The sequence below is a fragment of the Gasterosteus aculeatus genome, chromosome 20 (genome assembly GCF_964276395.1).
Source record: "Gasterosteus aculeatus chromosome 20, fGasAcu3.hap1.1, whole genome shotgun sequence".
Classification (NCBI taxonomy): domain Eukaryota; kingdom Metazoa; phylum Chordata; class Actinopteri; order Perciformes; family Gasterosteidae; genus Gasterosteus; species Gasterosteus aculeatus.
The window spans coordinates 7,225,019-7,239,455 of NC_135707.1; the positions used below are offsets into that span (position 1 = coordinate 7,225,019).

General features: G+C 44.7%; 3 protein-coding genes across 4 annotated transcripts in view; 1 reads left to right on the top strand and 2 right to left on the bottom strand.

Moving 5' to 3' along the window:
• Positions 1-14: 14 nt before the first annotated feature.
• rnf115a (ring finger protein 115a) lies at positions 15-6,249 on the bottom strand. Its single transcript, XM_040164785.2, has 9 exons — positions 5,930-6,249; positions 3,880-3,938; positions 3,596-3,650; positions 3,056-3,339; positions 2,827-2,895; positions 2,659-2,731; positions 2,487-2,580; positions 1,793-1,908; positions 15-1,092 (listed from the first exon to the last, which is right to left on the bottom strand). The coding sequence occupies exons 1-9, from the start codon at positions 6,005-6,007 to the stop codon at positions 973-975; spliced, it is 948 nt and encodes a 315-aa protein (XP_040020719.1). The 5' UTR covers positions 6,008-6,249; the 3' UTR covers positions 15-972.
• Positions 6,081-11,185, top strand: polr3c (polymerase (RNA) III (DNA directed) polypeptide C). Of its 2 annotated transcripts, none has more exons than XM_040164778.2 (13): positions 6,081-6,295; positions 7,402-7,548; positions 7,764-8,028; positions 8,179-8,480; positions 8,607-8,711; positions 8,974-9,147; positions 9,242-9,293; positions 9,404-9,464; positions 9,540-9,690; positions 10,184-10,285; positions 10,364-10,413; positions 10,530-10,679; positions 10,772-11,185. In XM_040164778.2, exons 2-13 carry the CDS (start codon positions 7,402-7,404, stop codon positions 10,851-10,853), a joined length of 1,641 nt encoding a protein of 546 aa, XP_040020712.1. In that variant the 5' UTR covers positions 6,081-6,295; the 3' UTR covers positions 10,854-11,185. The 2 variants fall into 2 exon arrangements, with proteins under 2 accessions (XP_040020712.1, XP_077950954.1); XM_078094828.1 differs by lacking the exon at positions 6,081-6,295 and adding an exon at positions 6,352-6,470.
• The window catches only part of itga10 (integrin, alpha 10), an 18,775-nt gene continuing 15,352 nt past the window's right edge, over positions 11,015-14,437 (bottom strand). The window contains exons 17-31 of the mRNA XM_040164772.2: positions 14,157-14,323; positions 13,869-14,011; positions 13,679-13,789; positions 13,503-13,588; positions 13,289-13,430; positions 13,103-13,195; positions 12,910-12,986; positions 12,740-12,829; positions 12,584-12,668; positions 12,252-12,362; positions 12,067-12,174; positions 11,869-11,982; positions 11,699-11,794; positions 11,498-11,611; positions 11,015-11,418 (exon numbers count right to left, since the gene is read on the bottom strand). Coding sequence (XP_040020706.2) covers positions 11,362-11,418; positions 11,498-11,611; positions 11,699-11,794; positions 11,869-11,982; positions 12,067-12,174; positions 12,252-12,362; positions 12,584-12,668; positions 12,740-12,829; positions 12,910-12,986; positions 13,103-13,195; positions 13,289-13,430; positions 13,503-13,588; positions 13,679-13,789; positions 13,869-14,011; positions 14,157-14,323 — 1,594 coding nt within the window. The 3' untranslated portion in view covers positions 11,015-11,361. The remainder of the gene's footprint in view (positions 11,419-11,497; positions 11,612-11,698; positions 11,795-11,868; positions 11,983-12,066; positions 12,175-12,251; positions 12,363-12,583; positions 12,669-12,739; positions 12,830-12,909; positions 12,987-13,102; positions 13,196-13,288; positions 13,431-13,502; positions 13,589-13,678; positions 13,790-13,868; positions 14,012-14,156; positions 14,324-14,437) is intronic.

Genomic DNA, 14,437 nt, shown 5'->3' on the forward strand with positions numbered 1-14,437 from the left:
TGAAAATTCAAATATGACCATTTGTCAATTTTTTAATACATCATAGACATTTTTCATATATATAATATACAGTTTGATAACCAGGTAATTTCACATTTTTATCTCCATTCTGAATGTTCTTTTCCTTTGCAAACCATAAGTTGTTGGGCTAAAATTATTTACATCAAAAAAGTGATAAAAAATGTGAAACGACAGCATTCGACGGAGGAATAAAACTGGGGGGGGGGGGGTGACTATGTTTTACTGTAAATAACTACACAATGGGCCAACTGAATTCCTTTACTGGTCTATTTAATTTTTCTTCCCCCATCTGTGGCAGCAACTGAGCAGGATTCCTAAAGAAAAAAAACTATCTGTACATTAGAGAGTGGACATAATAACATGAACACCTTTTACATCATTGCCAAAATAAATAACGAGTTCAATCAAGATATTTCCTACAAAATCCCATCAAAAAAAGTATCGATATACCCGTGATAAACTTATCATCCAGGGTTTTAGGTGTTCATGTTAAGTCCAGACTCTGCGAATGCTAAACCAGTAAAGGTGTTCCCATTTGCCGTGTGGGGCTCAGTTTTAACGAATATTCTGATGAGTAAAGATGGCATGTGATATAAAGTCTGAAATTTCCCCACAATAGTGTATTGGAGCAGTGCATTTCAACATCAATGGAGTTTGCTTTAGAGGTGGACGTAGCGAAGACATAGGCTTGATCGTCAATCTAAGCTGTTTTTAAGGAGGCAAAGAAAAAAAAGATCTTCCAGACCTCAACTGACTGTTAAGACGTCTGTACGGGTTTTTTGTTTTTACATGAGGAGAAAGGCATTAAAAAAGAAAAAGTACAAAAAAAACATCAGACTTGAGATGATTAAGACGGTCACAGAGATGAAAAGAGGAAAGCGATAAGCGCTTTGTCTTCTGTGTGTTGTTGGATGGAGGCGAGGAGATCCGAGGGATGAGGGGGGGGGTGTCTTAGAAGGACCATCTCTCCTGTGTGCGGGGGTCCATGGAGAGGGTGGGGGACTCTGATGGGGGCTGGCTGCTGCTGTCTTCTCCGTTCAAACTCTTCCTACACACTGGACATGTGTCATGCTGAGTGGTCACAGAACAGAATAGACAACTTTAGCTTGAGGCGGAGCGTTTTCACGTAAGTTGAGTCATTGTAGTTTTATCAGGCTGCCACGGTCATGGAGATTATATTTTTTTTATTATATATATATATAATATAATATAATATATAATATATAATATAATATAATATATAATATAATAATATATATAATATATATATATATAATATATATATACACACACACTACGGACTCTGAAATTATATAATGGGGCAAAATCCTGAACTGATTGAAGTCGCTCTCCTGTGTGAGTTGTAATCCGACCTTCTCTAGGTAGCTTTTTTTTTTAAAAAGCAGGCAAATTTTCCCAACTGGTTGCCATGGTTGCTGCTCAGCCCTGCGCCTTTACGGCTATTACAACTGATAACGCCTCATTGATCTCTTTAAGTTACCCAACAAGTATTTCCTGTTCGACCTTGCTTGCTCCCCTGTGCAATTAATCCCAGTCGTTGTCATGAGAACTATTATAAACATCAATGAGCCACTCCGCAGCATCGGCCAACGATGTTCCTTCATTTCAATAAACAGGACTTTTTTTTGTTTTGAACTTTGGGCAGCCGAAGCCTTCGTTTAAATGACCCTTCACGTCTTACTACTTGCATGCCGTTTCCCGTGTCAGATCTATTTTGTGAGTTTATTAAACCCTCCTTGTTATGACTCACCATTTCCAGCCACGGTACTATACAGTCTGAATGGAAGAAGTGGTTACAGGGTAGCTGTCTGACTGGCTCTCCCACTGCGAAGTCTTCTTTGCACACCGGACATTCCATACAGCAGTCTACAGGAGCGGGAATAAAAAAAGGTGTCTAGTGTTAACCACCAGCGGCTAAATGACTACAGATCAGTTGGTCGTCTTAACGGTACAAAGCATTTATCAAGGATAGCCTCCTTCCCCCCCCAAAGATGTCAGCTATTGATAAACCGAGCACACTGTTGAAACATGGTGGGAAAATGTGACCGTGTACACAGAGGAAGTCAAGAATAACAGATCCTCGAGCCATCATCTAAAAGAAATTTATGTAACACATTGTTGATACTCAAGGTTAATGGATTTTATTTTCACCCAAATAAACAGTCTCAGCAGGCTTCTCTTGCCAGGCGGCAGCGGTTTAGCGTTGTATCCAAGTGCCGCGCAGACTTCTGAATAAATAAGTGTGTATTTACATGATGACAGCTTTTTCTCGGGAGTCCCTGCTTATGCATCCATAACCACTAGTTACCATAAAATAAGTGTGCCCTTTTTCTACAGAGACTTAATAGTAGATGACAACTAGCTGGTGCAACCCAAGTTGTGCAATCAATTAACTTAAAGTTCCATGAGCAATAAGACAAATAGATAAATAATCAATTACTGACCTGCTTGTTCCTGAGAAATATTGACAGTAGGGAGAGAAGAGATCTTCTCTTTCTCTGCTGGAGGAGGTCCCGTGTTATCCAACTGACCTAGTAACTACACATGCAACACATTTGTAAACGGCAGAGAAATTGATAAGTGAGGGTGGCGTGAGTTTTATTACGTTTGGCTTACCTGCGTTATCACAGCGTCTAACCCCCCCTGTCCCCAGGCGTAATCTCCTGGGTTAGAGTGCAGCATCCCTGTCCTGGGAGAGTAACACACACCACAGGGTGATAAGAAATTGCACTTACACTGTGACGCTAGCGCCAACACCATGGTGCTGCTGTAATGGCATCTTACCATGAGAGGGGGGGGGAGCCAGGGACTCCAGAGTTGGCAAAGAGGCCGGCGAGAAACTGTTGTACGATCCTAAGAAACGGGGAGAAAATGCACAACTGTGATTGGCGTCACCAAAACAAGTCGGTGTCTTTAGAGCATTAATGGCACTGGCATTTTTTTTTTTAATAAGTGAGAATACCCGAGGCGCAGAAGAGAGCCGGGACGTTGGCGAGGACGGCCGGTTACTCACCCCTCCACAGCGGGCGAGCGGTCTGGTCTACTGCTGCCTCTGGACCGGTATCTCCTCTGGCTGTGCAGGCGGGGGGGGCGTCCTGGTCCCCAGTGGTCCCCGGCTCCTAGTAGACCGCCCATCGGTCCCCCGAGGCCTGCCGGGACCGACCCTCCGATTGGTCCCCCTCCCAACCCTCCAAGGTCACTGAGACCCCCCAGGCGCCCTCCGGGGAGCCGAGGTTCTGAGTCGGGCGTGTCACCCTCGGCTGTAAATGGCCGCTCCAGTAACAACAGGTGCCATAGCTACGGGGGGGGGGGTGGGGGTTCGACGGGGGAGGGGACAGGTAAGGGTTTGAAGGAAGCGATTTTCAGACAGAATGTGGGGATTAAGGAAAGGAAAGGAGGTGGGAGTAGAGAGGAGGAAAAACAGAAAGGTGAGTCAAGAACAGGGCAGGGAAAGAAAACAATAGGTTCATTAAAAACTGAAATGATTGCAATACATCATCTTAGCCCACTTCCCCACCCGACTCTATACAAAGTCCCCCAAGTCAGCTTCTACCTCTGCAAATTGTGTGGCTGCGTCATCTATCCCGTTAGCGACACCCTCTAGGAGACTGAGGGAGGCCGCACGCAAAAAGGGACAAAAGACACATCATTAGCAACATCCACTGAACCCTGTGCACGTGGTCAGGTTTAGTGATCGCCTGGGACAAAACGGCGTGGTAAGCCTGCGGGTCTCTGCAGGACAACATCCGGCTTCCCGTTCTCGTACCCGCTTTTGTTCCAGACGAACACTAAAGAGTGATAATGAGGTAGATTCTTAAAATAATGCTCTTCTCTCACCTGGAATCTTCTGTCACTTCCTCGATGAATCCCGAGTCACATCTTGGACAGATATACTCCTGAAATATTCACGACAAAGATTGAGTTGCAGTAGATAGAAGAAAAAAAAATGGGGACATAACATTTTTCAAGAAACCAAGGTGATATTTTCAAATATCAAACACATTCACTCTGGAGAAGCCAACGCCAAGTAAATTATATGCAGTATTTGCGAGGTTGTGATACAGGATACAAATCTGAAGGGAATTATAAAAACATTGCAAGGACATTACGCAGACCGGCTTCATCAACAAAACGTAATCAGTTTTCCTTTGCATGGATACTCTTAGATTTATGTTGGTCAGTGTCTCATGAAGTAGCCCAGGAGGTGGACGGGTTCTAACGACTACGCAGTTGGTACAGCTGGATCATAGGTTGTCTCCTCAGTGGAACACATGTTTCCCAAACTATGGGACCGGGACTGAATTGGGTTAATTCAATAAACAGCAGAAGCGATTAGAAAGTAGACGGATATGTCTGTTGTATAAGATGTGTTGATGGAAAAAAAGTAGGTCAAACACATAGCATGTTCCAGTCAAAGCTCACTCAATGCTTTTGAAAAAAAAAAAAAAAAAAAGAATACAATGCTCACATGACCAACACATCCTTCAGTGGGTTTGGTTTACAAACATTTAGGGATGTAAAACTATGGTGATGTTTCAAAACAGCTCATCTTCCCGGTTCCATAGATGGATGCAACACTCGTTTTATCGTTGTAGTGCGCGGATGTATCGGTCAGTTGGCTCGGTGACAACATGCCACCGGGTTGAGTGTTCTTGAGACGAGCAGAGTCAATGACGTAGCAGGCTGGAATTACCCTCAACCGTACCATGAAAATATGGATTCGGCCGACAGGAGGATAACCCGGCCGACTACGTCACAGACGCAACGACTGCCAGAAACATGGACAATGACAGTTTGTTAGTTACTTTGTGTCCACTTCATTTACATCAATGGCGATAGACTGTATACATGCAATGTAATATGTTATGGCAGCAGCTCACACCTACTTTCATTTTCACCTAATCAAACCATTCCTTTTCGTTTAATGGATAAAGTTTCTTGGTCGGGATAGTAACGTCGAGGAAGAAACCAACAGACTTAAACTGAATGATATCAATTTTGAAAACCTGTGAATCTTTACATTTGAGATATTCCACGACTAGGAAACTTCACTTAATAACTTGCACGACTATACTATAATACTAGAACATTGTAGATTTTATCTTCGCCGTGTCTACTAATCAATTTGACACTTTACAAGTCAGACTGAAAACATGACCAATAAATTGAAACAAACCCATTTCTTAAACGACTATTTCTTTCTTCATAACCTTCATGAAGTAGGATTGAGAGCAGGGTTATTGTGTACCGCTGATTTATTTCAAACTAACTTTAGATGTAACTAATAAACGAACAACTGGGTGCAAGACGTAGCAAATACACGTGTAATATACACGCTCCAGTCATTAACGTCATATGACGTGACTCTTACTTCTCAGTTTAAAACAAACTGACAAAAAGACGTGTTAATGGTGGTCAAAATTCCCCAACTTGTCCTGTCAAGTGTTCGTTTCAGCACAAACAACTGTGGAAAACGAAAGCAACCCTGGTACCAGACAGCCAGTGGTTAGACAATGAAACGGGGCCAACGTAGACCTCCTTCCCTCAGCTGTTTCTGTTGTTCCTGGTCAAAACACAACATCCCCGAGCTGTCAAAGCAAGACGTCAAGCGCAGTGCTTTCACGAAACTGCCTCCAGAAACTGCCAGACTGACAAATAGCGCCGTTCGCCTTCAATGCCTGGCTTTCGACAAGACATTTGAATCGTCACGAGTTTTATTTAGAGAGTTAACAACAACAGACGCCGCTAAATGCTAACTGGCTAGCTTGGTGTATTAGCCGTTGCGACCGAGCGAAACAAACGGTATTTCTCAAAAAGGCTGACTTGTCAACCGCGCGATTTGTACAAGAGCGCGTGACGGACGAACCGAGAAATGCCTTCGCCTTACCGGGAGTTTGGGGTTTACTTCTCCTTTACAACAGTGACAGAAAAACCGATGCGGTGGAACAGCCGCAGCCTCCGCCATCTTCCCCCGGAGCAGCACAAACACTGACGTCGGTCCTCCACGAACTGAAGACAGCTGTCCGCCTCCAGCCCGGCATGCACCGCGGCACCGCCGAGCAAATCCCAACCAGCGCAGCTGAATAGCGGAAGTGCTGCTGTGTGTGTGTGTGTGTGTGTGTTTTCTACCACGGGGGGGTTTCTAACAGAAAGCCGCATGTGTTCTAGTTGTGTTGTGGCGGCAGGCTTGACGCGACCATTTGCCTTGTGTGCTGAAACGTGGCTGTAGGACCGGTTCGTGGAGCGCACGGAGGTACCGAACGTTTCGGCGGCAGTGGCGGTTAAACGAGCTAGCTTGAATGTTGAGTGTAGCTGTTGTGTTGCTCGTCTGCGCAGCGACGTTCACTCGCAGCCGTGTAGCTCATCCATGAATCAAGCTTACTTGTTTGTAATGTTTTTACAAGAAGTATTTATCGTCCGACCTGTGGGTAATTATCATTGTTAGTGTGCACGCACCAGGCTTCTGTATAACGTTATATTATGTAACGTTGTGTCAAACGCTGATATTTATACGCAACGTTACGCTAACGTTTCTCTCGCCTCTCGTGATTTATTTTTCAAATAAGAAGCCTGATGATGCGCTAAAGAGGTTAACGTCACGTGATTTAGTTTAGCGCCTCCATAAAGTTAGTTTTGAGTGAGGCCCAAATATTTTGACTTTGTTATTATGGGTCAAGTTAAAAATGCTGTGTTTTATTAGTGCTGGAATATCCAATATTTGTATTGTGAACAGAAAGTGAATCTGCAATTCCAAAAAATCATCCAGTTCAAGCATCTTCAATACTGAATTTGCTGTTTTTCTGTTATATTGATTTTAGGGGTTTGCACTGTTGGTCTGATAAAACAAGACATTTCCAAAATGTCACTTTGCATTGCATTTGCAAATTGTTTTGATTGTTTTTCCACTATGGAGACTGATATTGTTTATAAAGGCTCTCTATCGCAATGAAACCGAGCCATTGTATATTCTCTATATTAGTAACACCTCCGCTGCAGTGACAAAGATGCATGCAAGTTTATGCGCCCGATAATACATCACCAAAACCTGAAATTACTAATTGTTCCCTATTTGTTAAAAGAAAAACTTACTTTATAAAAAACAAACTTTTCTTTGTAACTTGTGTTTTGCACACAGCGGAAGTCCTCCTTCAACCTAAACACATTTTACTCATTGTGTAAAAAGCATTTATTCTGCTGTAAAAGTCTAATTCTTTGTTTATGATAACTTGCTTCCATGTTAAGTTTAATCCTTTTGTTTGGTGACCATTAAGCGGACTCTTAGTTTGTGCTTTTGTATTGTAAAGTGAGTAGAGGCTCTATATGTGAGACCGTTCTCCATCCATTGTTCTTTCTGCGCAGATGACGGCCCAGGAAGTGCGGCTGTGTGGTCTCCTGCTTCGGGAGCATTTCGGAGAAGTTGTGGAGAAAGTGGGAACACACCTTCTCAGAGGTGGAGCACAGAACTTAAGGATCATCATTCATGAGACTGGCGTCCCTCTGGACCTGGTACCATTCCAACTCTTTTTGTTTCAAGAATATTATTCTCTTTACTACGCACCGTTCCATGCGTGATTTGCAGTGCGTTTTGAAATAGTTTTTTGCATCATTAGTTTAAAAGTGAAAACTAATATTTAAGCGTCTGGTAGATTTACCGAGGTTTGACGAACGGTCTGATCTCCTGAAGGTGACGCACCTCTTTGCTTCCCTCTGTCTCGTTGTAGGTAAAGAAGTCCTTGTGTGTGCTCGTGCAGCATGGAGCCTGTGTGTTCAGCTCGGGCCGCAAAGGAGCAGGAAGCCCCACGGAGTATCGGACCAGCTGCGATCGGATTCTGAGAATCCTGAGATACCCGCGTTACATCTACACCACCAAAACCCTGTACGGTGACACCGGAGAGCTAATCATAGAGGAGCTACTACAGCGAGGTCACATGACCATGAGCAGCACGGTTAAGACAGTCGCTGACCGCCTCACGCAGAACATGGAGGGTCAGTATCTCAGTGTGTGTATTAATCAAGGGCTGTCAAAGCTTTTCTCACTTTTTTTGAAGGTGTTTCTTGTGCTCAGATTTTTGTTCTTTGTAGAGATTGAATACGACAAAGAAACCGCAGCAGTTTTAATCGCCCCTTTCCTTCTAGAGGGTCTCTGCATGGATTACGGTGAAGTGTCTAATGCCTTCTCCAAACTGGTGGAGACCCATTTTCTTCAGCGCTGCCCCCCGATGGTGGCGGCAGGAGCCGCAGCCAGTGCCGCTCCAGCCACCCCTGCAACCCCTGGTACTCCGGCTGCCCCTGTCAGCACTGCTCCGCCCTCACCAGAGAGCTTCCCCGACTGTTACAAGGTGCCACACATGACACTTGTAGGACGAGGAAAACGACAACTCTGCAGTGAGGATGGAGAGGACCAAAGGAATGCGAAAAGGGCTAAAATGGATTCGCAGGTGATGTTTATTACATTTTTAACACATTGGCAGTACTTTTAGAACTGAAATGACCTCTTTTTCCCCCTGTCCCTTACATATAACGTCTTTGTCTTTCTATCTTTTGTGTGTGTCTTTAATGGTCAGGCTCATGGTGATGAGGGGATTTGCTGGCAGGTGAATTTTGAGAGGTTCCATCTCCACTTCAGAGACCAGGCCATCATCAGTGCTGTAGCCAACAAATTGGATCAGGTCAGGTTTTTACACATGAATATTTTGAAGTTTTATGGGTTTGTCAATTTGGAAAAATTTGAGATAGTTTAAAAATATTCTTTTCTGTTTGCTTCAGCCATCAGTAAGTTAGCTTGGCACGAAGACTTAAAATCAAAACAATGTTATTTTTTGCTGTTTTGTATTTTTTTATATATATATAAATATATATACACACATACGAGGAACAAATATTGTTGTTGTTCATGGTTATAATAATTGTCATTTGAAATCTCAAACGCAGACGAGCAGTGAGATAGTGAGGACTATGCTGAGGATGAGCGAGGTGACGACCTCGCCCACAGCCACCTGTACGAAGCCTCTCTCAGCCAATGAGATCTTTAGGTCCCTCCCACCCAGCTACAACATAGCCAGACCCATCGTAGACCAATACCTCACGCTACTGGTCGATGACCCGGTACGACCTCTGCAAGGCACCGCTCAAATTTTACAATCTTCATTTCGTTCTGCAAGATTGGTTTTGATCACTTTGTCTTTTTCTGATTTCTTAGATGGAGTTTGTGGGAAAGGCTGGGGAAAGTGGAGGAGGGATGTACGTTGTCAGTATCCTTCTTTTTAATCTAGAGGCTCATGAGCATATGGTCAAAAACCAACACACACATTTAAATTGATAGAACGCGAGGTACGGGTGCTTTTCTTAACTCGGCTCTCAGATCTGCACAGAGCGCTGGCCAATCTGGCTCGAGCCACGCTTGAGTCTGTTGTGCAGGAGAGGTAAGTGTGGTGTTTAAACGTGTCTACATGTTATTGCCCGGTAATCCTTGTTAATCACTTTCCATCTGTTTTCAGATTTGGCTCCCGATCGGCTCGCATTTTCCGTCTGTTGCTAAGGAAACGTCACCTGGAGCAGAAGCAGGTGGAGGATTTTGCTATGATTCCAGCAAAAGAGGCCAAAGACATGCTTTACACGCTGCTGGCACAGAACCTGGTCCAGCTACAGGTACAAGAAACTTCCAGGAAGCCCCTCTTTGCATTAATGCGCTCTTAGGATGATGGATCGTTGACCGCTTTCCCTTCATATTCCTGACGAACAGAACGTGAAAGAGCTTCCAAAGCAGAATCGCTGAACTGTCGGCACAAATTATTTGTAACATTCCGAACACTGATGGATGTATTTATACAACGAAAGTCTCTTCAGTCTTCTTAGTTCATAAAATAAAAATAAAAAATGAAACTTGATCCAAAAATCTACTTTCAAAATTGTTTGGCTTGCTACAATAAGTGAATGAGATATTTTCAAACCCCTTCCCTATTAATTAAAGACTGTCTCTTTATTCTGTGTGTCTCTGTGGACAATGACGCAGGAATAAATAAAGCAAAGTGGCCATTTGGCAGCTACACTGAGACATTGATATGTGATTGAGCACAGTTCGAGGTATGAAATTTGTTATTCCTTTAATTGACTTACCTGTGACACTTTTGTTTTTCTTCAGGAAATCCCAAAGACTCCGGACTTTGCTCCCTCTCGTACTTTCTATCTTTACACCGTCAACCAGCTCCCCACTGCAAGAATGCTGCTTCAGAACTGCTACAAGGTAAAACACAATGAGCCTCCCGTAACCTCCGGGGCTCTGGTTCAAAGACTACAGACGACATTCTTTCTTTTCTTGCAGACAGTCGCCAACCTCATAGAGCGACGGCTGTTTGAGTCCAGAGAGAACAAGTAAGTTCATCGTGCCCAGGAAATCAAGATCATTTCACATGATGAACCCTTAAGACCCGTCTGGCTCACACACGGTCACAGATCAACGTTTGATTAGTGGTCTGCTTGACTGACAGGCGTCTGCTGGAGAAATCCCAGCGAATTGAGGCCATTCTGGCATCTCTGCAGGCCAGTGGGGCCGAGCCCGAGCAGCTGACGGAGGTCGAGGAGATGATCACTGCTACTGAAAAGCAACAGCTGGAGGCCTTACGGCTTCATATCAACAAGTAAGAGCACAAAAACATTTTTACTGAGGACTGTTGGATCGCCTCTTTGGTCAGTTGGTTAAGATTCCCACTACTGTTTTTCACCCCTCCAGGTTGGATTCAGCAGAGAACCAAGTAGATGAAAGCATCTTTCTTTTAGAGTCCTACATCAACTCCACTGCTTCCACAAGTTGAGGGCATTGATTTTGTTTAGTGTATGAATGCTGTCACGTATGTCTGTTTTATAGTTTATATGGTTGGTTTGATCCAGTTTTCAGTGCAGTAAAATCTGAATAGAGTGATGCCTTGTTTTTATTGCACTCTTCAGCAAATTAATAAATTGAGCACGAGAATAATTCTTTTCAACAGTTTTAATTTCAATGAAGACACACACAAAACTGAAAGACAAACATATGAATAAACGATGTTTGAAATGTAAAACCAGGAAGATATCTGTATATTAAATAGAAGAATTGTGGTTTAATACACATTTTCTTTCAAATAATAAAAAAACATTATTTACATAAGTGCTCCCGACCCTGGAAATAGTGGTGGTGCATTTCCACTCTCTCTTTGGTCCTGGAGGTCCCTGTTGCATCTGTGTATCCACTCCAAACTGTCTCTGTGCCTGATAAGCGGTGCACTCCGCTCCTGTGATATTTGTCATGGTAAATTACGGTTGTCATGGCAGCCAAAGTTGGACTCAGTCCTCATGGTTCTCATCTTCTTCTTCCCTCTGTTTGCGTGCAAAGAATCCCATCTGATGGAAATAAGATAGAGATGGATATTCTTTCCACAACGAGATGTTTGAAGTTGAATGTAACATGTGATGTGAATACCTTCCATAATATGAAAATGATGAGGGCCAGTAGCAGCAAACCGCCAATTATGCTACCAATCAGAATCCACAGCGAGATGGGAATCGCGCGGCCCTTTAACACCTCCAGTACAGTCTACGGAAAAATGGACAAAGGGTTTGCTTGGAGAAAGAAAATCTAATTCTCATTCTGCCTCTCAAAATCCTGCCACGGTCGTCTTACCTCCCTCCAGGCTGTCCCTGTGCCCAGAGTAATGAGGTTTGTCTCCTTAGCTGCCAGACGATAGGACGCTATTATCTTCACTGACTTGTATTTGGCCTACGAAAGGGGAGTCAGAAGTGAAAGTTATATTCAGGCTGAAATGAGCGTCTCCGCGTCGCTGTGTGGCTCACCTTTCTGAAAAAGTCATCGTGAACTCTGCGACTGACTCGAATGGCGGCGGTCTGCCCTCTCAGAAGCTGCTGGACTTCACACACAATCTCCGTGCACCACGACCTGCTGCAGTTCTACGAACGTAAATGAAGACGTAATTATACTGACGCCGCACAGCGTTCTGCGTTGGGCAGCTGCTCCGCTACCAGAGGCCTCACCAGTATGTCGTTTTGCATCATGTCTTCAGGATGAAGGGAGCGTACGTCTGTCTGTCTGGCCTCTAGTAGGACCGGATCACTCAGCACACTGCAGTTCACCCCGGTGGCCTAAGGGGGCAAATCAAGTCTGTCAGACACGATCCAAAAAGGGAGACGGAAACACTCACAAAAGCAGCACTACTCACGTTGTGTGAGACATCGATGACGGTCATGAAGACTCGGCCTCCTGCTGCCACGGAGGGCAGATGCAGCCTCAGCTCCAGATTACTCACCGAGTAACAGCCGAGGTTCTGCAGCTGAAAAAAATAAGTCAAAGAATAATGCTTCCACTGTGACTGCGAGCGGTCAAGGTCGCTGTGACAATTTTCAGTAAAATATCTAATAGGATATCATCTTGGTTTTCAAGGACATGGAGCTAAACTGGTAGGCAGAGGCACTTTAACTAGAATTACTGCCTATCTTTTTTTTTTAGACTAAACGACGAAAAGCGCGTTAAAGGTCATAAAAAGAGCTTTACCCTGAGGTGAGTGTAGAATTCTGGTCCAATTGCCTCCGACGCCGTCCGAGTGGGGTGAACCTCATATCGGTTCAAATTAGAGTCACTGCGCAGAATAAAACACAGCTGCTAAAATATCCGATTGTTGAAATTTACAAAAGAAATGTGCGAACATACCTGCTAACAAACAAATCTGGTTCATACTGAACAAAACTCTGCAGATGGACACTGTTATCCCCAAAAGTGTCCTCTCTCTCCACACTGTCACTGTAAAAGAACAACAGGGTTAAAAAAAAAAAAATTTTTTTTTTTAGTTTGTCAGTATTTGTGAACCGTGTATGTTGAACCTGGCAGCGTGGAGCTTCATCTGCACTCGACTGTGCAAGGATGTGCAGCTGAACTCAAACTCCAGCATGAAGTTAACCTTCGAAGAAACAGAAAAAAAGAAAAAACGCCCGCTTGGAGTGACACATTTCACCTGAAGGAACTGAAGTTTGAGCGAGCTCAAGTCCAGAGAGCGATGGGAGATGTTGGACCTACTTTTGACTGGGAGCGAAATACTGGATAGCTGACGTTGCACGAGTGGCTGCTGGCACTGAGTGCTGTGCACTCGATCTTGAAGTGGGCGGCCTCCTGCACCAGAAGAAAAGGTGAGAGACACAGAATCCTGCGTTAGTTGGTCGGTGGCGCGTGTGCGAGCGTTTGCGGTACCTACGCCGTGCTCACCCTGATGCTGAGGCTGGAGAAGTGCAGGTTGCGTGAATAGTGCACCGTCAGGCTGGTGTTGTAGGCGTTCTCCAGCCTGTTCTCAAGCTGCACCTCCACCGCCATACGCCTGCGGGGGCTGCGGATCACGTAAGGCTTCTGTCTGTGGAGGAAACAATATAGAAACTCCCATAAAATCATCTGGTCTTGACAACATGAATCTCAAACGACGTACCTCGTCCCAGAGATGTCCATGTGGGCCTTCAGCACCAGGTCCGTTGTACAAACGTCGTCCTCACCACAGTCTTTAAAGAACTGGATCTGGACAGGCGCACATGGAGATGACGACGTATTAGATGGAGAAAACGCAATGGAGCGGAAACAAGGAAGCTATAAATCACAACCGCTCACAGATTTCTTGACCGTTGTTGGCCAGCCTTCGTCCAAAACCGGACCGCTATCTGTGTTATTGATTTTGAACTGCAGTGAGAAACTAATTGGCCGGATGTAATCTGCTGTGTCCTGCAAACAAAGACGGAAACAAATGTCAGCGACGAGATAAACCTCAAACTTGTTGGTTGGCGTGTGTTGCAACTCTCACGTAGACGTGGAAGGGCAGATCGGAGCACAGCGTCTGTCCCACGTGGACTCGAACTGGCCGCTGGGTCTGCCGGTGGGAGCTCTCGTCAAACAGCGCCCTGGCAGACAACTTCCTGTCATCCAACATGGCCGACACCCACAGGTCTGAGGACAGAGCGGTTAATTACGACCCGTCTATGGCGAAGGACAAACAGCGAGAGTTGGAAAAGACCCGTTCTGATTAATATTAGTACGTGTGTCCGGCCCTCGTCAAAGGCGATTAGTGAGGACGTAATGTGAAGTGTCGTACCGAAGCTGTTGCTGTGGGGACCGGGGGAGCGGGAGACGGTGGTGAAGCAGGCGGTGGCCATGAGACAGGCGGAGTCTCTGCCTCCCCGCTGGCAGGTCTTCTGAATGACGTTGATGGAGTGAGGCTGGAAGGAGAGACTCACGTTGATCTGCACGATGCTCCGAGAGCTGGACAGAGGACGAACAGGGAATGACCAACGGGTTCTGAAGTACATTTCTCTAACATATGTTTGGCATTCAGCTCATTTTGTGCAATAATCCAACCATTTTGGTTAAGTGAAC